Source organism: Ochlerotatus camptorhynchus, unplaced genomic scaffold, assembly GCF_037179485.1.
Source record: "Ochlerotatus camptorhynchus isolate MF236.1 unplaced genomic scaffold, CSIRO-AGI_Acam_v1.1 ptg000193l, whole genome shotgun sequence".
Taxonomy (NCBI): domain Eukaryota; kingdom Metazoa; phylum Arthropoda; class Insecta; order Diptera; family Culicidae; genus Ochlerotatus; species Ochlerotatus camptorhynchus.
Window position 1 is genome coordinate 8,978,481 of NW_027040683.1, and position 25,118 is coordinate 9,003,598.

General features: G+C 43.5%; 1 protein-coding gene across 1 annotated transcript in view; it reads left to right on the forward strand.

Moving 5' to 3' along the window:
- The window catches only part of LOC135702540 (uncharacterized), a 733,060-nt gene extending 708,287 nt beyond the window's left edge, over nucleotides 1-24,773 (forward strand). The window contains exons 10-14 of the mRNA XM_065223619.1: nucleotides 10,130-10,534; nucleotides 23,627-23,830; nucleotides 24,084-24,357; nucleotides 24,400-24,568; nucleotides 24,695-24,773. Of these exons, the coding sequence (XP_065079691.1) occupies nucleotides 10,130-10,534; nucleotides 23,627-23,830; nucleotides 24,084-24,357; nucleotides 24,400-24,568; nucleotides 24,695-24,749 (1,107 nt within the window). The 3' untranslated portion in view covers nucleotides 24,750-24,773. The remainder of the gene's footprint in view (nucleotides 1-10,129; nucleotides 10,535-23,626; nucleotides 23,831-24,083; nucleotides 24,358-24,399; nucleotides 24,569-24,694) is intronic.
- The last annotated feature ends 345 nt before the right edge of the window (nucleotides 24,774-25,118 follow it).

Below are 25,118 nucleotides of genomic sequence, written 5' to 3' on the forward strand. Positions count from 1 at the left end.
GACTACGGGATGGTCCTCCGGAAGATCCGGAACATCCGTAAAACGGGTCAATTTTTGAAACTGATCCCCTGTGGTTTTTTCAAACCCAACTCATAGACGTCTTATCACAATGAATTCGTAGTTATGACCAGAAAATGGACACTGAGGACCGAGGGATGGTCCACTTAAAAAATCCAGAACATCCGTAAAACTGGTCAATTCATGAAACTGATCCTAGATATCTGCCGATTTTTTAAAAACCGCTCATAGACAACTTATTAGAATGAATTCGGAGTTGTGTTCGGAATATGGACTCTGGAGACTGGAGATCCGGAACATCTGTAAACGTGGTCAATTCATGAAACTGATCCCATAGCTCCGCGGTTTTTTCAAAACCATTTAAAGACGACTTATTACAATGAGCTCAGAGTTGTGACCAGAAAATGGACACTGGGAAACACGGGATGGTCCACTAAAATATCCGGAACATCCGTAAAAGCGGTCAATTAATGAAACCGATCCTAGAACTCCGCGGTTTTGTCGAAACCAGTCATAGGCTCATAGGCATCTTATCAGAAAGAATTCGTAGTTGTGGCCAGAAAATGGACACGGTATGGTCCACTAAAAGATTCAGAACATCCGTAAAAGTGGTCAATTCATGAAACTGATCCTAGATCTCTGCCGTCTTTTTTAAGCCGCTCAAAGACAACTTATCAGAATTTATTCAGAATTATGTTCGAAATATGAACTCTGGAGACTACGGAATGGTCCATCAGTAGATCCGGAACATCCGTAAAAGTGGTAAAATTTTTAATCTGATCCTAGAGCTCCGCATTTTTTTTTCGCGGTTTTGAGACGCCGCTTGGACACCCCTAGTCAAACGATCCTGAGCACGCACTCTTATCAGATCAGTCGCACCGTTTTCTGGACGGACTCTCGCACTGTGTGCAGTTGGCTCAATTCCGATCAACACCGATATAAGCAATTCGTTGCATTCCGGGTCGGTGAGATTCAAGAGCTGACGAAGGTAGCAGATTGGAGATGGATTCCGACCAAGCTGAACATCGCAGACGTGCTGGCGAAGTGGGGACAAGGTCCGCCGTTGCAAAGTGAAGGAGAATGGTTTAACGGACCAGCGTTCCTGTATCGGCCGGAAGAGCAGTGGCAAAAGCAAGAGATGATGATTGAAGAGACGGATGAGGAAGCAAGAGGTATAGTGCTGTTCCACGGGGTGATCGACGTCGCACCGATTTCTCGCTGGACAAAACTGTTGCGGGTGACAGCCAGTGTAGTACGCTTTATCGCCAACTGCCGACGAAAAAGAAGAGGAGAGCCGATAGTGACCACAAGGGCTACGGTGAAGCAGCGGCAGCTGATTGAAGCGACGGCAGCAAATTACGGGTCAGTGAAAGCATCACTCGGACAGGAAGAGCTCCAGCAGGCGGAAACAATTCTTTGGCGGCAGGCACAGTGGGACAGTTTTCCGGACGAAATGAGCGTGCTTACGGACAAGTGTCATCCGGACGCAACAATGGCGACTGTCAAGAAAAGTAGTTCAATCTACAAATGTTCACCGGTGTTGGATAGCGAAGGAGTATTACGCATGGACGGTCGACTTGCGAATGCCGAAGGGAGTTCTTTCGACAAAAGGCATCCGATCATTCTGTCCCGATTTCACTACGTGACCCAGAAACTGATTCAGCACTATCACGAAGAGTTCGGACATGCAAATTCGGAGACCGTGTTCAATGAAATGAGACAACGGTTCCAGATTCCGAGAATGCGTCCGGCGATACAGAAGGTAGTTATCAATTGTGTCTGGTGCAAGGTTAACAAATGTCGTCCACGATCACCAAGGATGGCTCCACTTCCAGTTGAGCGAGTCACTCCTCATCTTCGGCCCTTCAGCTCCGTGGCCATTGATTATCTGGGTCCAAGCTCCGTGGCCATTGATTATCTGGGTCCAGTAGAAGTTACGGTGGGACGGCGTAAGGAGAAGCGTTGCGTGGCAGTCTTCACTTGTTTGGCCGTGCGGGCGGTGCACCTGGATGTCGTGCATAGTCTCACAATAGAGTCGTGTCGAATGGCCATCGCTCGTTTCCGTAGCATGTTCGGCAAGCCAAATATAATCTTCTCCGATAATGCTACGTGCTTCCAGGGAGCAAACAACGAGATGGTCAAGATGGAGAAAATTAACCAAGAGTGTGCCGAGATCGCAAGCAGTTCCACAACCACCTGACACTTCATCCCGCCTGGAACCCCACACATGGGAGGAGTCTGGGAGCGGATGGTTCGGCCGGTGAAAGAAGCAATGCGCGCGCTGGACGACGGGAGAAAGCTGACCGATGAGATCCTGGTGACAACACTTGCGGAAGCGGCCGATATGATAAACACACGCCCGCTGACGTACTTGCCGCAGGATTCGGACGAGACTGAAGCACTAACTCCGAACCATTTCTTACGGGGAACGGTGTCTGGTGCAGACTTGAAGGTGGACGGAACGGCTACCGCAGAAGCGCTGCGAAACCTATACAAGCGCTCGCAGTTTCTTGCAGACCGAATGTGGGAAAGATGGAGCAAGGAGTACCTTCCGACGATCAACCGACGGTCGAAATGGTTCGACGATCAACAGTCGTTGAAGGAAGGTGACCTAGTGTTCGTAGTCGACGGGAAGAATCGGAAGGCATGGAGACGAGGTATCGTTGAGACGGTGATGAAGGGCTCGGATGGACGAGTTCGACAGGCGGACGTGAGGACAGCTGATGCAAAGGTGCAGAGACGAAGCGTGGTGAACCTAGCGGCGCTGGAGGTAAGGTAAATCCTAGAATGCCGGATGTTACGGGCCGGGGTGTTGAGACGCCGCTTGGACACCCCTAGTTAACGAGCATAGCTGCAGCATGACAGCTCACGCACTGGAGTGGTAGTAGTAGAAAGTACAAAACAATACAGATGATAGTGGAGATAGTACATACATAAGGAAAACAAAACAAAACAGAGAGAAAAGGATAAGTTCGCCATTGCAACAAAAGTCGGTTGTTTACGGTGCAATTTGTAGCAATTAAATTCAACAGTAAAAGTGGTTTATTGAGTTCAATTTCGCAATTAGCTAACAGGTAGTGCAACAAGAATCAGTCGGTTCAAATCGTAGTTCAAAGCTGTAAGTAGTGAGAAGAAGTGAGATTAATTCGTTTACTTACCTGATTGTGTTTCTCCCAGAAAACCCACCAAACAGATTACGGTTAGGGTAGCGGTACTCAAGTTCGCCAAATTGAGGAAAATCAGAAAACGGAGTCTAGTGGTAAAGGAAACCACTTTGTTGTGAGTAATTTACTTAATTATTATTAGATCCGGAACATCCGTAAAAGTGGTCAATTCATGAAACTGTTCATATAACTCCGTGGTTTTGTAGAAACTGTCATCAAACCAATCCTAGAACTATATGGTTTTATCGTAACCACTCATAGACGTCTTATCAGAATGAATTCTGAGTTGTGTTTGGATTATGGACTCTGGGAACTATATAATGGTCCTCCGGAAGATCTGGAACATCCGTAAACCTGGTCAATTCATGAGACTCCGTGGTTTTTTAAACCACTCATAGACGTCTTTTCAAAATTATTTCGGAGTGATGATCGTATTATGGACCTAAGGGGATCATAGAATGAACCTCTGGAAGATCCAGAACATCCGTAAATGGCGAAACTGATCCTAGAGCTCCACTTTTTTCAAAACCATTTCTTATACGTCTCGTAACTGGAAACGTTGGACAAATAGAACTTTGAATAATTTGATCAAATCTAATACTCCGTAATGGTGCCCTTTATTTTGTGAAAATCAGTGCTTTAAAAAAGATAACTTAAAACGCCAAAAATAGCCCAAAACACGCCAAATAGGGGAAATGAATGTAATTTTGGCCTAAATGCCCCTAATTTGCACATATATTCAGCAATCGACTAAATTTTCAATAGTGACCAAAAATATAAATTAGTAACATCCAAATGACGTGTTCATCTAGATAAAATTGATACATAGCAGATTTTTAGCGATGGACCCAATCTTAGATCCATAGGTCAACATTAGAGCCATTTCCTCTATGATTCAAAAATGTCATAACGACCAAAATTTAAAAAAAAATAAAAATAAAAATTATTTCGGAGATGAACCAGCCTACGGCCAGTGATGGAAAAGTTCATCAAAGTTCCCTATGACTCGCGAACTTTTCCCTTGGTGAACTTCGTGAAATATCGCGAACTTTTCCAACACTGCCTACGGCTGAAAATCTCCTAAATATAAAATAAAAAATTGTCCAAAACACGCCACTTTTGGCTAAAAGATGCGAAAATGGCCTATACTTTCCAAACTGGCTTTAAAATTTCAAAATGGCATAAAAATGCCCAAAGTGGCCAGAAAAAGCCAAATATGATCAAATGCCCCAAAATAGAGATAGGGGCCTGGAGGAGTACCACCCAACAGATGTGGGAACCACTCACTGGAATGATGTTGAAAAAAAATCAATTTAATCAGCCTGGCATCTCTGAGATACAAATTTTTGAAAATAAAAGGTTTGTCCCGGGCTGTTACGGGTTAACATCTTTCGTTCAAATAAAACAGCAAAAGGGTTTATCTTCCATTTAATTCCACTTAATTAATTTTGGTATCCATGACAGATACGTATTTCGACTACAATGTGCAGTCTTCATCAGTGTCATTCCCACTAAAGAACTTATCAAAATCTAACCCCCTTAAGTACTCATCCCCTAGGTAAAAAAGTCAAGATCATAGGTATAAAAAATGAAACTACAATGTGTTGAATCGGAACCTACCTAACTAATAAAAACCAAAGATTTAAGTAAGCTAAAGGAGAAAAATCTATACAAATCTCTAATAAGGAAAATCCCCAAAGGCTTGGTAGCCATCATAATGAAGTAATGAAATTGGGTTGTTAGCGGAATGCTAAATAAAACAGCAAAAGGGTTTATCTTCCATTTAATTCCACTTAATTAATTTTGGTACCAAAAGTTCTTTAGTGGGAATGACACTGATGAAGACTGCACATTGTAGTCGAAATACGTATCTGTCATGGATACCAAAATTAATTAAGTGGAATTAAATGGAAGATAAACCCTTTTGCTGTTTTATTTAGCATTCCGCTAACAACCCAATTTCATTACTTCATTTCGTTCAAAGTTTCGTTTCACCTTTGCTAGATGGCAGAATTGTGACTATCTCTCTTGGCGCTTGTAAAAGAAAGCTTGAGAGTGGTCAGTCTTCTTGAGTAAACGCATAATTGTTTACGCAATTTAACATTCAGAACGGCTTCCAGTGAACACGAATCAGTGATGCAAAATATCATGACACTCACGCGACACTCGTACGATGATGAGGAAAAGCGAAACGAAAGAAGAAAATGTAAACACGTTCGACTCGGAGGGCGCGGCTGTGTGAGTTACAAACAAAGCTGGCAAAATTAAACGGAAGCCGTTGGGTGATGGGTAACACGCGGTCGAAATTTTTTAGCGAGGAGACCGGAGTCGCTCAAGGCTCCGTTATTGCAGTCACGTTGTTTCTGGTGGCAATGAACGGGGTATTTGACCGGCTACCTGGGCGCATTTACATATTTGTTTAGGCTGACGATGTGCTGCTTGTGGCCACCGGTCCCACACAGATCCGAACCCAGCTGTCCGCCAGAAAGAGAATCCGATGCCACGTATGTCCGTCTCATCACCGAGTCAATAGCACCCCAATTACGATCCACGACCAAGCCATTCCATCCAGGAAAACAGTTCGCGTCCTCGGCGTACTGATCAAACAAACGCTCTCCTTCGACCAGCATTTCCAACAGGTCAAAATGGACTGCCTCAGTAGACTCAACCTAGTTAAAACGATCTGCCGGCCTCACCGATCCAATAACGGCGATGTTCGGCTCCGGGTCGCGACAGTAGGTTGCTTTACGGGACGGAAATTACTTGTACACCGGTCTACAACAGCTACATCCGCATCATATCTGGTCCCCTGCCATCCACTCCAGCAGACGCCGCATGCATCGAAGCGGGTCTTCTTCCTTTCCAGTTCTGCCACATATTGCCACAAAAAGCCGCCGCCTTTTCCGCCAAGACCTCCAGAAACAATAGGATCTTTCTCCTCGGCGAGGGGAACAGAGTCCTCCGCACGGCCGCCGACATCGACCTCCCCCCAGTGGCCAAAGTCCATTGGCATGGAGAGAAAAGTTGGCACTCTTCACGAATCCAATTGGACAATCGGATCAAGAACCGCTTCAAAGCAGGGGATGCATCCGTGATTTTGCGCAGATCGGTCGCCGAGTTACTTGAGTCCAACTATGCCGACCACGTACACCGGTAAACCGACGGCTACCGATCGATAAACTGAGTAGCTATCGGGATTTTCAGAGACGGTATTGCTGAAAGCAGCAGTCTTCCTCCACAGTGCTCGGTTTTCTCGGCGATCTTCCATGCCGCTACGATGCCAGCCAACAAACCGATACTCATCCTAACCGACTCACACAGCGTCGTTCAAGCGATGGATCCAGGCGATTATCAAGTACGCCCCACCGAACACCGTGCATACATGGATTCCCGGACACTGCGAAGTGCCAGGTAACGAGTCTGCTGATCACCTTGCCGGAGCTGGGACATCGGGTCCCAGACTCACCGACAAGGAACCCCTACTGGACGTCAGACGGTGGATCATGCAGAACATTCGAGCGGCATGGGAAGCCGAGTGGTTCCGCAATAGAACTCCTTTATCCGCAAAGTAAAAAGCGTCAACTGAACCATGGAGCGAACTGGACAACCTGAGGGACCAACGTGTGATTTCGCGGCTGCGGACCGGGCACACCAAACTCTACTATAACTATGGTGGCCTGCCGTTCCGCAGAAGCTGCATCATCTGTTGGGTACCCTACACCGTCGAACACATCCTGTGCAACGGCCCGGAGTTCCAAAATCTTCGGGAGTCGCTCTGTCTAACTTCCAGCATCAGGGATCTGCTCGGGAATCATACTCCGGCCACGGCAGCACTAGTAACCTTCTTAAAAGAAGCCAAAATCTACCACTTGGTATAGCAGGAATTTATTTTGGCCGTCGGAATGAATTTCCCCTATTGGACCCATGCCAGCTGAGCTCTGTTTTGTTTGGATTATTTGTTTGTAGAGCTTGTTTTAAATCATTTTGTTTTCTGTTGTTCCTCTGTTTCACTATTTTATATATTGTTATATTTCCATATAAGTTGAAGAGCCACCAACCAAAGCTATTTACAAAATGTTAATATACCATGTATTTAGAGGTTTATCACTCTAAGGCCTTTCCTTTCTCCGGAGATGAACTAGCTAGGCTAAAAATCTCCCTCAGAGGGAGTTCACCGCTCCGAAAAAAATAATTACGTTTTGATTTTTTATAAGTCATTATGACGTAAAGTTGGACTCAAAAAACCACAAAACATCGACTTTTAGCGTCCATTTTTTTTTCATTATGTGGTGGAAAAAAATGTTTTTGCTTAAAATTTTTGACAAAAATCTAAGGAAGAAACTGATTTGTTTGGATTTTTGACAATTTTTCCCAATATTAAAAAAAAAACGTACCGAATTTTTTTTTTCGGGCCGGTAAATTTCCCCTTAAGGGGAAGCTTACCGGCCCGAAAATAAAAAAATATTTTCGGTACATTTTTATTTCTTTAAAAATATTGGGAAAAATATCAAAAATCAAAGCAAATCAGTTTGTTCCTTAGATTTTTGTCAAAAATTCCATGTAAAATTTTTTTTCTATCTCATCATGAAAAAAAAATTGGGCTCTCAGCAAAACCGAAAAGTCGATGTTTTGTGGTTTTTTGAGACCAACTTTATGCCATAATGACTTTAAAAAAATGTTTTCCACGTGAATTTTCTTTGAAAATTAAAAAATATGTGATTTTCTTAGAATTTTGATATCTTTTTCCAATATTTTTAGAAAAATCAAAACGTAATTATTTTTTTCGGAGCGGTGAGCTTCCCCTTAATAAATAATTTATAATAAAGGAAACCGTTGGGCTCACGCACCAACACACTCACATAAGCAATCGAAGCAGCAACTGCTTCATAACGAGCACAGATGAGTGTCGTGATTGTCGGAAATGACCAGATCTGTGATGGACCATCGCCAAAAACGACATTCACCAGTTGCTTTTTACTTCTTTCATGAACTTGATGGATGGTCATGGAGAGAGCTTCGATAAGCACATTGATATGAATGAACCGTCAGCTGTTTGACGATCGTGATTGAAATAGAATCTTGACCGCTGGCGTACTGACTTTACTATTCTTCGTCATCCTTCTCGGCAAAATTAGAAGATATCACTGAATAAAAAATTTTACATCCTTTCACAGAATGCTGTTGACTTGAATTTTGTAAAATCCCAATGTACATAACAGTAGCCGCACAGGCGATTTCCTTTATTGAACCTACAGAAAAGATCAAACCCTCAAGAAAAACACAATTCTAAAGCAATCGCAAATGTCTCACTTCCCAGCCGATCGATTCGCCAAACACCCCACCTTTTCGAACCCACTATTTGATAGGTCTAATCATCCACATATTCCAGGAAGCAACAGAAAACCAATAAAGTGAACTATTTTTAATGCGAAATTGATTACAGTAAGCATAAATCTTTGATACGCCCACGCCGTCCATGAAAGGCGGGGACGAAAGAAAGTTGATTGCACTTCCATTACTGCACATCGGTACCTAGTTACATATACCTACTGTCACATGAAGGTCCCATTTGGTGCTATTCCCACCGACTCTAGACTTCCAGGAGAGCCACCCCTTGGAATCATCATCCTTACTGAATGAAATCTAATCGACTGTAATTACTATCCCATTGCCCCGTCATTGTTTTCACATTCTCTATGTGTGTGAAGGCAACAAAACGCGACCAGAACATGCATGATCCAAAGGAAGCGGGTGCCGCCCAAGGACACCAGCTTCCCGGGCTTTCGCTTTTCGCGCACACATTATCGTTATAAAATAATTAGATAACTTAATTAGTGCAAGAAAAACCGGCAAGTAGCGCAAAGTGGCGGAGTCGCCCTTGTTGTTGAAGGTTTCTTTTTGTGTGAACTCAGGAAGATGCCGACATGTTCAAGGTTGTCACATCGGAGGCGATTATAATTTCTTAGACATTTTTATTCTGCTTGCGCCAAAGCAATCCATACCTTTGCCGGCTGTCCGTCCCAAGGCGAGCATTTCAACGATGCTATCAGGGTGATGGGCGGTATTATAATAAAAGCGGATCCGATGGGTTTCGCAGCTAGAGCGGAAAAATGTGCTCATTACGGGAAGTGGCGTTGGTAGGTGGCTGAGGAAGAAGGGATCAGATTAGGGGAAATAATTTTTTAGTATCAGAATAACCATATGTTTTTAAAAGAAAATAAATTATGGACTTCATTGTTAAGAACTTTCAAAAAATATAAAACAAAAACGTTAGAATAAATTAAATTGATATATTTTTTTTATTAACTTAAAGCAATTAAATAGCTCTAGTATAGTAAAGTCAGATGAAGAGTTAGAAAACTTGTTTCTTCAGCAAAGTTGTTTGAATTTTTTTTTTAAATAATTTTATTCAAAGTAAATAATTATGTCCTGCTAAATTGCCTTTTCGGACGATAGTGCACCATTTTTTTTCCAAATGAATAAAACAAACGAGCCCTATCCTCAGCACGCCAGTGAACTCAGATTGCTATGGATTACGCTAAGCACGTACGTATGCTTCACCGGAATACAGCCAAGGGATCAAGCCTCTGAATACAATTCCATGCAATCTGATCGGTATTTCGATACAACCGTGTAATGGTCCTTCTATGAATCCAAGTCCTAATCTTGAAAATTCTACAACCTCCAACATATCAAGCTTCAACCCTGTTTCGAACTACGCCAACCGACTAGAAGATGACGATGGTGATGATGCCAACGAAAAGCGGAGCAAAAAAATCCCAACTGAACCATTTCACCCGCACAGGGATTACGTACTGCCCCTCCGATAAGATCGTATCACGCAAGGCCTTCAGCCGATTTAATTAGTATCCTTTTACATAACTAATTCCCTCTTTTAATATCTCTCTCTCTCTCTCTCTCTCTCTCTCTCTTCCATTCCCTCTCAGGACTTCCCGGTACTCGTGAATCGAACCTATCCGGACTCGTGCTGCGCCGCGGACATTGCGGAACAGATCAGCATATCGCGGAGGCCGCTTGCGTCGGCAGTCGTCTATCGCAGTGAAGATCTGGACGAAATGACGTCCAACCGTAACTTTAGTGATATCAGCGACATGTGGAGCCTGATAACGGCACCGAGCAGTAGTAGCAGTAGTATCGTAAGCGGAGGAAACGGAAGTGGCAGCGGTGGTGGTGGTGGTTCTAGTAGTAGTAGTTTCAGTAGCGGTAGTAGTACGAGTGCCATGAGTAGTAGTAGCAGTTTTGGCGTTCGCAGCAGCAGTAGTAGGGGAGGTGGTGGCGGTGAAAGTGGAGGTGTCAGGACGATCATGGCGTGCAGAGCAGTGTATCCGCAGGTGAGTAGCAACAACTGTCACCGAATAAACGTACCCGGCAAGGGGAAATCTATGTTTTCACTTAATTCAATTACCGGTTTTGGTGGGCAAGGACGCGAGAGCAAACAGATTTGGATTCGGATGTCCACTTTACCGGCTCTGACAAAAGCGGGGATGTGGAAATCCGGTTATCACTTCGACCGGAAGAAACCCCAACAAAAGTGCACTCTGCTGTTCGTGGTGCAAGGCCTTTCGCTGACTGGCAACCAATGCAGCACAATGAATCGTTGAATACTGGGATGAACCCACACTGCCCATTTCTATTCCTATTGAGGCCAACCGACCGATGATAGAGGGAAATTGCTTATTCTGCTGGAATTTTCAATTAATTTGATAGAATTCCGTGCGGATAGAAAGTTTGGAGACATGGACTGGGCACTGCATTATCCACTGATGATGGGGACAATGAATGTAAAAGCTTAGCGAAAAGCTCGTAAACCACTTTCTATAGACGAACAATGCGCTCATTCGATTTTGCATCATTCAAGCGAAGAACAATGCATCTACAGGGATTCTGAACTGCGGCACTTGATTTCTAATTTGTTCAATCTACAAAGAATAACTCTGCTGGAATAATAATTGGATTCTAATCAATTCCAGGGATCGTCTGGATGCACGCGCACAGCTCAAAAAAGGTTGTGCTGTGCGTTATAAAGTCTCCTGCTCTCGATTGTTTCGGAACAAAGAGACAAGAGAGAGCACGCTATAAGTTGAGAGACGTTCATTGGGGTACACGCTATTTTGAAGCTACTCATTTTTTAATCCAAAATCACTCCGTTCAGCCAAAAGGGAAGTTACCTAAACATGGGTAAACATGCTTTTACTCAAGTTTTAGTAAACGTGCCTATGGAGGAAACTGGGTAACGGTTACTCAGATGATGACATTTGTCAACTGAATAACCCTTACCCATTTCGATATAAACGAATGAATGCCCTAAGAATGCTTTACATGTAATTTATTTCGTCCAGGAAGAATAGGGTTTTTGATCTAGTTTCCGTCCTACTAAGCACAACGCGCACTTTACCTCTCTTTTCTGAACGAGTTTTAACTAAAAATGGAATATATCTGTCAAAGATGACTTCTAAATTTATTCACCTTTCCATACGTACCGTTAGATTTGATAAAGAGTCACAAATTGTTGTGATATTGTTTAAAATCTAATATTGCTTCTTGATTCTAAATTCGTTCTACGAGTTTCAATTCCGTCCTAACGCATTGAAACGCCATTATATTTTCATCATCCTAAGGATAAACGTAGAAAAAGGGGATTCGCGAGGAGCGCTTCTTTTGTTTTGAGAACAATGAGCGTAAATATTCATACAATGCGCTCTAACAGGATTTATGTTGTAGCTAATGAACTAACGCATCGGAACAAATCTATTATTGATTTGTGTACGGTGAAATCATAGATATTATTGATCTTTTCTGATCGATAGAACGGAAATGGGCGATAACGACGAAGTAGCGCTCTACCCTATTAAAAAATATTATGAAAATGATAATTCTTTTTTTTTTTTATTAATTACTTTATTTGTACAGGCTCAATCGAATAAACTTTACAGAGCCGAATTATCATTTTCGTTATACATTATTGATGTCTTATATTATATATAAGTTAAAGGAGCTGGACCGGATACTCGCGGTTGTCTCGAGGTTAGTGGAGATTTACAATTTTTTTGGATGGGAAAAGGGAGAGGGAGGTTTGAAATGTGGTTTTTGATACAAATATTTAATTAATCCTAAGACATGAACTAATTTCTATTCATCTTGAAAACAAACATTAAAAAAAAAACTAGACGCACAATACACAAACTAAACACAAGGTTAATAAAACTTACAATCTAAGGTTAGTATTCTTAAAGTAAACATATATGAGTTTCATAAACTCCAGATCACGTCTAGTCAAAATATCCCGAACTGGAACATAAGGTTGTCTACCTCGAGCCCGAAGGGAATCGCACAGCTCAGATCTGACTCCACGATGCTCAGCACAAGACCAAAGGATGTGATCGGCGTCTTGGTAACCTTGTCCACATTCACAGAGATTGCTGTCTCCCAGCCCAACACGGAACAAGTGAGCGTTTAACGAATAGTGATTGGACATGAGGCGAGACATCATACGAATGAAGTCTCGACCCACATCCAACCCCTTGAACCAAGGACTCTTCGACACCTTAGGGATGATCGAATATAGCCATCGTCCCAAACTCCCTTCACTCCACTTATTCTGCCAGCTGACGAGTGACTGTTGACGATAAATGAAGAAAAATTCATTGTAGGCGATTTGTCGATCGTAAATATCGCCTTCCATAGCGCCCACCTTAGCAAGTGAGTCCGCCATCTCATTGCCCGGAATCGAGCAATGAGATGGGACCCATGCAAAGGTGATGACAAAAGATCTTAAAGATAAAGCACTTAAAAGCTCTCGTATTTTCATGAGAAAATACGAGGAGTGCTTTACCGGCCTCATGGATCGAATAGCGTCGACAGAACTGAGACTATCCGTAAAAATAAAATAGTGATCTGGTGCAAGTGAGGCGATCGTTTCTAGCGTATAGTGTATTGCCGCCAGTTCAGCAACATATACGGAACAAGGAGCTTGAAGCATTCGAGAGGCGCTATGAAATTCGTTAAAAATACCAAAACCAGCGGACGACTCTATTAGTGATCCATCTGTGAAGAACGATCTTGCGGAATCAATTTGGCCAAACTTTGCAGCGTAAATTGACGGAACAATCATGGAACGATGATGTTCTGGGATCCCACGAATCTCCCGCGTCATAGATAAATCAAAACTAACTGAATTGCCGAAGTCAGAGAAGCATACACGATGAGGATTATGCTGTGAAGGGCTGACATCCTGTGTTATGTACACGTAGTACAATGTCATAAAACGAGTTTGGGGGTTTAGCTCAAGAAGCTTCTCAAAGTTTGCAATCACCAGTGGGTTCATAATTTCACAACGGGTGAGGAGCCTGAGGGATAATTCCGAAAACCGATCAGATAGTGGCAACATGCCCGCTAACACTTCGAGACTCATCGTATGAGTCGAGTGCATGCATCCTAACGCGATACGAAGACAGCGATACTGGATCCGTTCCAGTTTGATGATGTGCGTTTTAGCCGCCGACTGGAAGCAAAAACTACCGTACTCTAAAACCGATAAAATCGTTGTCCGGTACAACGTCAGAAGATCTTGTGGATGGGCTCCCCACCACGTTCCGGTAATTGATCGAAGGAAATTGATCCTTAGTTGGCATTTTCGTCTCAGATACTCAATGGGATCTCCAGGTGCATTTGGAATCGAACCAGACCCCGAGATATTTAAAACACATGGAATGAGTGATCGGTTTACCCAAAAGTTGAAGCTTCGGTTGTGCTGGGCTATGCTTCCTAGAAAAAACGACCAACTCAGTTTTCTCCGTGGAGAATTCGATACCTAGCTGAATAGCCCAAGTAGACAAATTGTCTAAGGTATCCTGTAAGGGTCCTTGCAGGTCGGCCTCTCTGGGCCCTGTCATAGACACAACTCCGTCATCTGCAAGTTGTCTCAGCGTGCAGTTGTCACTTAGACAATTGTCAATTTCTCTGACGTAGAAATTATACAAAAGGGGGCTTAAACATGAGCCCTGGGGGAGGCCCATGTAACTAAATCGAGAAGCTGTAGAGTTTCCATGAGAAAAGCTCATATGTTTCTCTGACAGCAAATTGTACAAAAAGTTATTAATTAATGGAGAAAGGCCACATGCGTGGAGTTTGTCTGAAATTACCTCAACCGATACTGAATCAAAAGCCCCCTTAATATCCAAGAACACAGAAGCCATTTGCTCTTTTTTAGCAAAAGCCAACTGAATTTCGGTGGAAAGCAACGCGAGACAGTCGTTCGTTCCCTTGCCCCTACGGAAACCAAATTGAGTATCTGAGAGTAGGTGGTTCGTCTCAACCCATTTGTCCAAGCGAAAAAGGATCATTTTCTCCAACAATTTTCGAATGCACGATAACATCGCGATGGGACGATACGAGTTATGATCTGAAGCCGGTTTTCCAGGCTTTTTAATGGCTATAACTCTCACTTGCCTCCAATCATCCGGAACAATATTGAGCTCTAGGAACTGACAAAACAAGTTCAACATGCGCCTCTTAGCGACGTCTGGGAGGTTCTTCAACAAGTTGAACTTGATTCTATCAGCCCCCGGAGCCGAATTGCCACACGAAAGGAGCGCGAGTGAGAGCTCCAGCATTGAAAAAGGCTGGCTGATCTCGTCTACCGAATTCGTCGTTTCGCGAGGAATCATCCGTGCCGGCACGGAATCAGGACATACTTTTCGTGCGAACTTAAGAATCCAACGATCTGAGTACTCCTCGCTCTCGTTGTTTGAAGACCGGTTACGCATCCTTCGCGCCGCACAGCGTATTCATCGACGTTTCGCGCGATAATCCGTCCACGAATTGCCGCCAGTATCCGCGTTTCTTGGCTTTGATGAGGCTTTTGAGTTCGCGTTCAAGAGTCGAGTACGCTTCGAAATACACGGGTGTTCCACGTTTCCGGAAAAGCTTAAACGCGTCGGACTTTTTACGATAAACCTCTGTGCATTGGTGGTCCCACCAAGGGGAAGGAGGTTTCCTACGCAAAGACGTTCCAGGAACCGACCGAGTTTGAGCTCGAAGCGCGCTGTCCAAGATCAGATTGGAGAGGAAGTTATATTCCTCCAACGGTGGAAGCCCTTCTACCGACGACACGGCTTCCTCTATCGCGGTCTTGAACGTTGTCCAATCGATATTACGAGTGAGGTCGTACGCGACGTTAACGGATTCCGACGGATTGAACCCACTGGCAATCGAAATTTTGATCGGCAAGTGATCACTACCGTGGGGATTTTGGATCACATTCCACGTGCAATCCAACGATAATGAGTTAGAGCAAAGTGTGAGGTCTAATTTACTTCCATTCGAGGATGGTCCAGCCAAACGTGTTACTTCTCCATTGTTAAGTATTGTCATATTGAAGTTATCACAGAGGTCATATATAAAAGTAGAACGGTTGTCATCATACAGTTCCCCCCAGCCTGTACCGTGGGAATTGAAATCTCCCATGATCAACCGTGGAGCAGGAAGTACCGAACATATATCTGAAAGTTGTTTTCGATTAACAACGGCTCTAGGAGGAATATAAACAGAAGCAATACAAAGGCTCTTACCTTTAAAAATAGCCTGACATGCGATAACTTCAATACCTGGAAATTGTGGAAGATTCACTCTATAGAAGGAATGGCACTTTTTGATCCCCAAAAGTACCCCTCCTCCACGCGAATCCTCACGATCCAGTCGAATAATGTTAAAATCATAAAAAGGAAGATCAATATCTGAAGAGAGCCAAGTTTCACAAAGAGCAAATGCATCACAATCATTATTGTGAACTAAAAACTTAAAAGAGTCTAATTTAGGAATAAGACTTCGACAATTCCACTGTAGAATAGTGATCAAATCCCCGACCTCGTTTGGAAAATTATCCATCGAAGGAAATGATTGCTGCAAGGAGGGGCCATTTCAATGTCAATTGCTTTAAGAGGGTCTTCACAGTAGGAAGCATTGCCAGAACAATGCTTTTCAGAGGATCAGAAATATTCAGGTACTTGAGGATATCGTCCACAATTTTATCAAATGAGAACAACCCAGATGAAGAAGGGGCTTCTGTTCTTAAAAATGGGACATCAGGGGTTTTGGATGTCCCCGGGAGAGGTGGAAAATCCTGGGTATAGTCAGTTCTTCTGAATCCAGGAGGAGTAGAAACTTCCTTTTTTCCACCCAAGGAGTGGTTGTGGGCAAGCTGATTTGAGGTTCTTCATTCTCAACTTTCCGCGAACGGATGCGTTTTCGTTTCCGTGCTGAAAAAAGGAAAGAAGTTCCCTCCTCAGCCAAGTCAGAGTCAGTCTCGTCATCTGACAAAAGAGAAAAGGGATTTTGTCGTTGGTCGATGGCGTGGCCGTCTTAAGCATTTCTGCAAAAGACTGCCGGGAACGTTCCTTAAGTGAGCGTTGTAATTTCTCCCCGCGTTGTTTGTACACCGGGCATGACGAGATACCATGAGGAGTTCCCTTACAGTACACGCATTTTGGTGCAGTGACTGTGCAGGCGCCATCCTCGTGCTTCTCCCCGCATTTGGAACAGCGTGCCTTGCTGCCACAGTGGGACGCCGTATGTCCCAACCAGGGCGTCACAATATCAGCTTCAATCGACCAAATCGATGCGACGAAGAGACTGCTGGCTTTCTTTTTCTGTTAAAGTCGAACAGCTTCGCAGCATTCTAGAACCTCAGTCGGCGTGCACAAACAAATGTTCAATCGCTTGTCTCTCTTTCTCCCGTCGCTCCATTGGTCTTCCTTTCAAGCTTCGTCGAAATGGATGAGCGAAAGAGCGCTCGACTTTGATAGTTTTCTCTTTCATGAAACACATCAACAGAGGTTTCATGACGTAGGGTTACGGTATGTAATGTGGGTCTAGTCCTTTCATTCGGCCTATCACGCAAATAAATAATTAATTAAGGAATATTACACAAAAAATAAGGAAAATATTGATCACTGATGATTGATAAATGTGTACCACACACAAATCAATTTATATCACAACATTTCAATACATTTTCAGCTCTCGTAAGTAATAAAACTGGTTGAGAATATCACTCTGTTCGGAGTTTTTAGCCGCCATGACTTCTAAGGTTAAGATGGGAAGGTTGCACTGACGATCATCAAATGGCCTGATTATGGCATTTATTGAATGGAATTACCTGATAATACACACTAGACGTAAAACTCACAGTTACTGTTTGAATATTTTATGTTTATTTTAATTGTTTAACAACGTTTTCACAAGTAAATCATGGACCCAACTTTAGGGACACATTTCTTTTCTATGTTCCTAACTTTGGCCCATGAAATTCATTTGACAGCATATAGCAATAAGAGTAACGTCAACAATGTGGTTTGCATTTGGATGATAAGGAACGAACAGGAAGGGAGATTTTTTCTGCCAAATCTGTATAATGAACATCACAATGTTTTGATTTAGATATTCTGCGGTCGAAAGACGATAAGCGAAATTTTTAATTTTTAATTTTTAACTTGAGTGATTTAATGTAGTTTTCGTAAAATTTTCTCTAAGAAATGTTTTGAGGAATGAAGAGTATTAAGTTAACAGTGATAGTGATAAAAAAAATACATAAGAAAACGTTACCAAGAGCGTTTTTTTTGAGAATCAAACAGGATAGGACGAAGTTGCATCCATAAATAGACCCAATTTGGGGACAATAGACCGATATTACATACATTTCCCTGGTGAGTTTTTGTCTTAAAAAAAGTAAGTTTTTCAACTTTTTGCGGTTCCTGATAGCAAACGACATGATAAGCATATCTAAGCATACCATTTAGCAGTAGAATATCGTTTGCAGGTAAATTAATTGATGAGTTATGATTAAAAACGTAATCTATGGCTGCATATTAGACCGAGGTTAGGGACGTATACCCTATATGACGGAAAATGAAATAACACATTTAAAGCATTTCTCACGTCAAAACACTTGAAGATTACACGTCATATTTCTAATTTATCTTCCATCCATATATTTATCTAAAAAAATGATCGAAAACGGGACATAACGCATTTTAAACAAATTGAAAGAGCGGCGATAGAGTGTTCGTGAAAGGGGATTGAAAGCCATAATGAAGTTCGTTTAACTAGAAAATCGACGTTATTTACATTGAAAGCAATGAGCAAAGCAACGACGAGAAGTTCCACAGCCAGCCTTTCCTTCCAAGCGTCCTTCTTTTTTATTTTCGTTTCTTGCTGATAGTCTAGCTAGGCGTTATAGAAATGAAGCGTCGAACACGTATGTATGAGAGAAACAAAACACGAGTTCATTTTAGAGCTTCGAAATTGTAGAGCCCTGGTCCCAACTGCTTACAGTTTTGGCAGTTCATGACCCGGGGAACGAACAAGCGCACAGGTAGTCGAAGTTTTCCCAGCTCGATGTAGTGAGGAAGGGCTGAACCAGAAAAGGTCACACGGAACGAGTCTGTGGGGGTAAAACTCTTTTTACCCTCGCTGACAGATACTGAGCCCAGTTTTTGGACATCCAGTATCTTCACCGGGGGAAGCAAACGGTTCTTGAAACGGCCAACCGCCTGCTTCTCCAAGATCTCGGGGGTCAGACTCGCTTCGGTGACCACACCTTCGATCTCCACATCACGAGCTGGGATGTAAACTCTATACTCGAGCGTGAAGAGCTGGGAGGCAGCAATCTCGTTAGCCTGCTTCAGGTTAGAGACGGAGACACGAAGTTTATTGTGCCTAACCTTCGTGATTTCAGTCACGGCCGAGTATCGCTTCGTCAGATCATTCGTAATTTGCATTCCATTCAAAGGTTTGTTTCTGGGCTGAAAGTAGACAACCCATGGGCCAGTCGAGTCATCTGGATAGGCTCGCGATCGGGGGTTTATCTGAGCCTGTCCTTTGCCAGACTGAGACGATGAACCAGGGATGACATCATCTTTCTTCTGAGATGACGTACGTTTTCGACCCTTCTTGCCATCGCGTGGCAAAGTGGTGTCATCTTCCGACAAAACGTCCATTTCGTCTTGCGACAAAATGTCCATTTTGCCGTACTAGTGGGAGCGAAAAACGCTCTACCACTGAAACGATAATCACTCGGACACAATACACAAAAAAAAAACTACAAACACAGAACACAAACTTAAAATTTAACAGATGGGCGAAAGAGAGAAACAAGAACAAAAACTTATCTGATACTCCTATACTACTACCACCGAGCGTTTAAACAGCAGCAGCGGAGCGACGCGCAGCGTGGATGATCTTCGATCAGCGTGTGCGGGCGGTCTTCGTTGGTGTGTGCTTGTATGAGGGTCGGCACTCAGCTGAACACACGATGATAGATGAGCGGTGTAAGTGCGGAGGCAGATGCTGACACTCGATGACGATGATCCGTGTGCAGGTATGCGTTACCACGCACCGATGGTGCGCAAAATGGTTGGCGAATTGGCAATCGCCAAAACAATTTTCCTTCCGATGATGCCGAAAACACACTTTCTTCTCAGAAAAAAACTCACTTTTAGTTTATTGTTTAACTGGGAACTATGTCAGGAAACACTAAGCGAGAAAAACTGATAATTTAAATCAAGTGAATATCGAGAAAACTTCCAAAATAGCGGAGCGCGAACTAAGTCGACCGTACTTCTTGCTAGGACGCAGTGGAGTCGAAAATGATAATTCTGTATTTATTGATACCAACGAACTATTGTTCGAGTTGTATACCTCACCATAGTCCCATAACGTGGGTAGATCACCTTTTCGTGGTACGTTACGGGATGTAAAATCTACCACCGATTCCTAGTCCTGACTTCTATTGAATCTATTGAAGTTTTTGAATCTATCTGAAAACATTTGAATCAATACATGGTTCCGGAGTTATTCCGGTTCCCGTTGGGGTCACTTTTGGTCGGCATTCGGCTATACTGTTCTGTAATAGGTATACACACGATGAACATCATGTTTTTTTCTCTCAAATGATGTAATTGGACCAATGGCAGCAATACTGACGTTCCACGGACACATTGGGCATCCCGGAAATATTCCTGTGCCCCCGGGGAAGTGGCCAATTCTCAACAAGAACCAAAACCCATCGTGTGACATATCAAACTTCATGATTTTACAAATCTTGGGCGGTAATGGCCTTATTGAAAGTCCACGGTCACACTAGCCCTCCCAGGCATGTCCTGGTGCCCCCGGGAAAGTGGCCAATACTCAACAAGAACCAAAACCTATCGTGCGACGTATCAAACTTCATGATTTTATAAATCTTGGCCTGTAATGGTCTTATTGAGAGCCTACAGTCACACTAACCCTTCCGGGCATATTCCGGTGCCCCAGGGAAGTGGCCAATTCCCAACAAGAACCAAAACCTATCATGCGACATATCAAACTGCATGATTTGACAAATTTTGGCCGGTAATGGCCATACTGAGAGTCCACAGTCACACTAGCCCTCCTGGACATGTTCCGGTGCCCCCGGGGAAGTGGCCAATTCTCGACAAGAACCAAAACCCATCGTGCGACATATCAAAATTCATTATTTAATCAATCTTGGCCGGTAATGGCCTTAATGAGAGTCGACGGTCACACTAGCCCTCCCGGGAATGTTCCGGTGCCCCCGGGGAAGTGCCCAATTCTCCACAAGAACCAAAACATGTCATGTGCCATATTAAACTTTATGAGCGGCGCCGGTGGTGTAGTGGTAAGCGTGATTGCCTCTCACCCCAGCAGGCCTGGGTTCAATCCCAGTCGGCGCCGCCGGGATGGTCTGAGGCATAACATCTCTGATCACGCCTTCCTTCGGAAGGGAAGTAAAGCCGTTGATCCCTGGTTCATGAGTTGATGGGTCGATAGGTAGGGTCCAGGTGTGGGAGCTGCCTTCCTGGCGTCGGTAGCATTGGTGCTCAGCACGGAAAACAAGAACGAGGGAAAACAAATCCAAGGAAAAAAAAAATATTAAACTTTATGATTTTGCTGCACTTGGCCAGTAATGGTCTTTTTGAGAGCCCACGATCCCATTGGCCCTCCCGGGCATGTTCCGGTGTCCCCGGGTATATTTTCAATTTTTAGACAAGAACCAAAATCCGTCGTGCGACATATCAAACTTCATGATTTTGCACGGCCAGCAATGGTCTTAGACAGTCCACAGTCCCATTAAATTGGCCCTTCCAGGCATGTTCCACTGCCCTCAGAATTAAGAGTGGAATAGCTATGAACAACAGCATGTAATGTGTGATTCACCAAAATTTTAAGCGTCAATTCTTAATCAATTGAATTACATTTCAATAACCATTTCGGACTAATAAGAGTGCTTTTGAGGACATTTATTGTGTATCATCTTGCCGCTTTCATGTTGCAAGAAGGTGATGTCAATTACTCAAGGTCTGACCCAACTAGCATCAACTCTAATTAGGTTCAGTGGTTATCACAACAATAAAGAAGCAATAAAGAAGCACAGCATAAAGTGTTTGAGCTGCTGAATCCAAAATGGATCGAAACCGAGATCGTAGTAAAATATTTTCCTTGGACAATTGATACAAAACATCAGTCTCTAAAACCTAAATCAATTCACATAGGCCCTTATTACGAGTGTCACTTCACGGTGAAAAGAAAGTGAAGTGACCACTTGTCACTCACGGTGAAGTGATTGCCGTGTAAATTAAATGGGAATCACTTCACCGTGAGTGAAAAGTTGTCACTTCACCGTGAAGTGACATCGGTTATAAGGGCCACAAGCTTCATGTTGCCGCGATTTCAACTGTATGAGATACAGGTTGGACTCGACTTTTTTCACTTCTACCGTTGATTTATCGCAAACAAAAACTCAATCATTCGGTAATCGAGTCCGAGTTCGTTGCCGTTCGCAGCATCTTCGAAACCTAGCAGACGCATGGTTAAAGCATGGCCCACTTAGTAATGGAACAACGTCATCTATTTCGTATTTGAAAACGGTTTCACTCCAGTTCATACTATTCCTTATATAAGGGAAATGGCTCTAATGTTGGTCTATGGATCTAATGCTATTTATCAATTTTATCTAGGTGAACGCGTCATTGAGACGGTACTAATGTATATTTTTGGTCGCTATTGAAAATTTAGTCGATTGCTAAATTTATGTATGGGCCCAAATTAGGAGCATTTAGGACGACACTACATCCATTTCCCCTATTAAGAAAAATACGAAACGAATTATTCGTCACGGCTTCGAAAGGAATTCCCGAATTTTTCCCATTAATACGACCCATCAAGCGGAGCACAACGGTCTCGTCCACTGTTTTGGCGATTTTATCCCACAAATTTTTCATCTGATCAGCTGTTTTGATAACGATACCTTTTACCTTCAGTTTCCTCTTCATAATTGCCCGGTAGTTTTCACTGGGCCTGAACTGGGGACAATTGGTCACATTGAGGGTCGTTGTACCATTGTTGTACTTCCCGGCTGTAGTGACAACTCGCAAGATCCGGTCAAAATATCACCGGACCATCATGTGACTGGATGAAGGGCAGATTTCGCTTCTGGAGACATTCGGTTTTGTAAACCTCCGAGTTCATCATTTTCTCAGTGACGAAAACCTTTGTCTTCTGGCCGCAGCTGCAAATAGCCAGCCAGATCATATATTTGCGTGTGAATTTATCCGCAAAAACAAATTTGAATCTGCCAGGGACATCTCGTCGAGCCTTCGCTTTGTAAAATTTTGATCCCGGAAGCTGTCCAAAGTCGGCCTTTCCATGGAGCTGACGGTTGGCAGTTCCGTTTACTGTGACGCTTCCAATTCGTCGTCAAGGTTTCCTTGTACGTTTTGAGCACGCGCCATACGGTGTTTCTAGGAAAATTCAACACTTTAGCCAGCTTGAATGCGGACCACGATGGAGCCCAAGCAACATTGCAAGTTTTAACGAGGTTTTAAAGCATTCTTCAAGTCTAAATCATGATCTACAGAACCCTCATAAAACCAGAAATGTTACTTGGGAGGTGACTGTGTACGACTTTTTTTTCTACGCTCCCCTTGCATGGTGGCTGTCTCCAAAACAAGAGCGTTTAATGAACTGAAAAAATACACTGTTATTGTTATCGATGTTGTCAACATATAGACGTCGAAATCTTCCGGAAAACGGCGAGTAGGAGCGCTGTACTGTTTGTTCCATTACTAAGTAGGCCATGGTTATGTCATTGAACCACACATCAAAATCATTGAAAATTTACGTTAGGTACATTGATGGATATCAAAAGTTCAATTGAAATTTATTTAATTTTCAACGAAAAACGATATAAATTTACATGAGCGTGTAAATTTCAGCTTAAGTAAATGGAATTTCAGATCGTTACACGTCTAATTTTATATTTAAAACCCTGCTCCTGTTGGTAGTTGAAGATGTTAAAATATTTTTATCTGTGCATCTCTGCAATACTTCATCGGCTACTTAAAAACCAATCCTTTCCATTTCCACAGGGCTGCGCCGATCGGATCGTCTCCTGGCTGCGGCACACGGCGGACATACTGTTCGTGCTGGGGTACTGTGTGATAGCGTTCCTGAAGCTCTGCTTCCTTGGTATTCTCCGGTACGAGATCAAGGAAATGATTCAGAAAATCAAACTGCTCCAAACGGAAATGGCCGGAGCGATACTGAACGGGGTGGACTGCGACCAACAACAGGTAAATTGGGGGGTGTAATTCGGACAAACGGGGTAGAATCCGTTTCACAACTAATCAATTGGATGCAATCACCGAAAGTAAGCTTCGACAGCAAAAGCACTGCTTCTATTAACGACATAATTTCTGTGCACTCTTTTACTTTTTCTTTCCTCTCTCAAATTGACATGCTGACACACACACGCCAATTTATAAAAAATAAAAATGCACGCTGGCATCACGTGGACCGCTCATGCTCCGGTTGAAAACTATCTAGTTTACGTTGTTACAGCAGGTAACGAGTACAACCGTCAACGGGGGCATCCACGCCGAGCCGAAGGTCGGCAATCGGGACCGGGAGCGGACGCGGATAGAGGCGGCCGAGAGCGAGCGGGAATCGCTGCTTAACACCCAACAGGAGAGCACACCGAAGCTGCTCAAGCACAAACAACTGTACACCTGTATCAACGAGCAGCATCTCTGCGGGAGCGGGAGTGGGAGTGGGGGAGGAACTGCTGCCAGTGGCGGTGGCGGGGGCGGTGGTAGTGGTGGTGGTGGTGCTGCTGCTGCTGGTGGTGGCGGTAGTGGGGTAGGAGGTGCTCCGGGGTGCGGGTGCGAATCCGATACCAACTCGAACTGTGCGTTGTTAGTCGAGGATAATAATGCATCGTTGCTGTCTTCCACGGCGGGCGCGACCAAGACAATAAACGGCAACAACAATTACGAACTGAGCGAGTTCGACAGCAAGGCGCCCACGTACAGGTGAGTTTATTAACCAGAACCAATCCCTTTTCATGTGGTCCTAGCTAAAGGTGACAGCCTGGATAGAATCGTACCTTTATCCAAACTTTAAATTAGTTTCCAAAGTCCGCTTCACCCTCAGTTCAGTTTCAGCAACGTGTGCATGTTTACCAAGCTGACAGGAACAGCTACCGTGATGTGAAACATTAAATTCCCAATGACCCATAACAGCAACATTCTGGGAGGCGAACAAACCAAACACATCATAACAGCAAACGAGACCCATTTAAGTGACGTTAATTAGTACCCACGTCCGGTAAAACGTCAATTATTATTCGCACACACACGCAATTCCGAGCTACAACTATTTTATGCCGCCGTCGGACGTTTCACCGACGCCTCCGCCTTCTCTTGTATCGAAAAACAAATGAACAACTGACTCTGTCGCTTGCATTTGACCTATGTATACTTCGGTCATCTATCACCATTTAGGGCAACAGTGGTCGATGTCACCCAAATTGGCCTTGAAGCACGTGGGCAATGTGACTAGTATAGAGAGAATAGCGGAAGC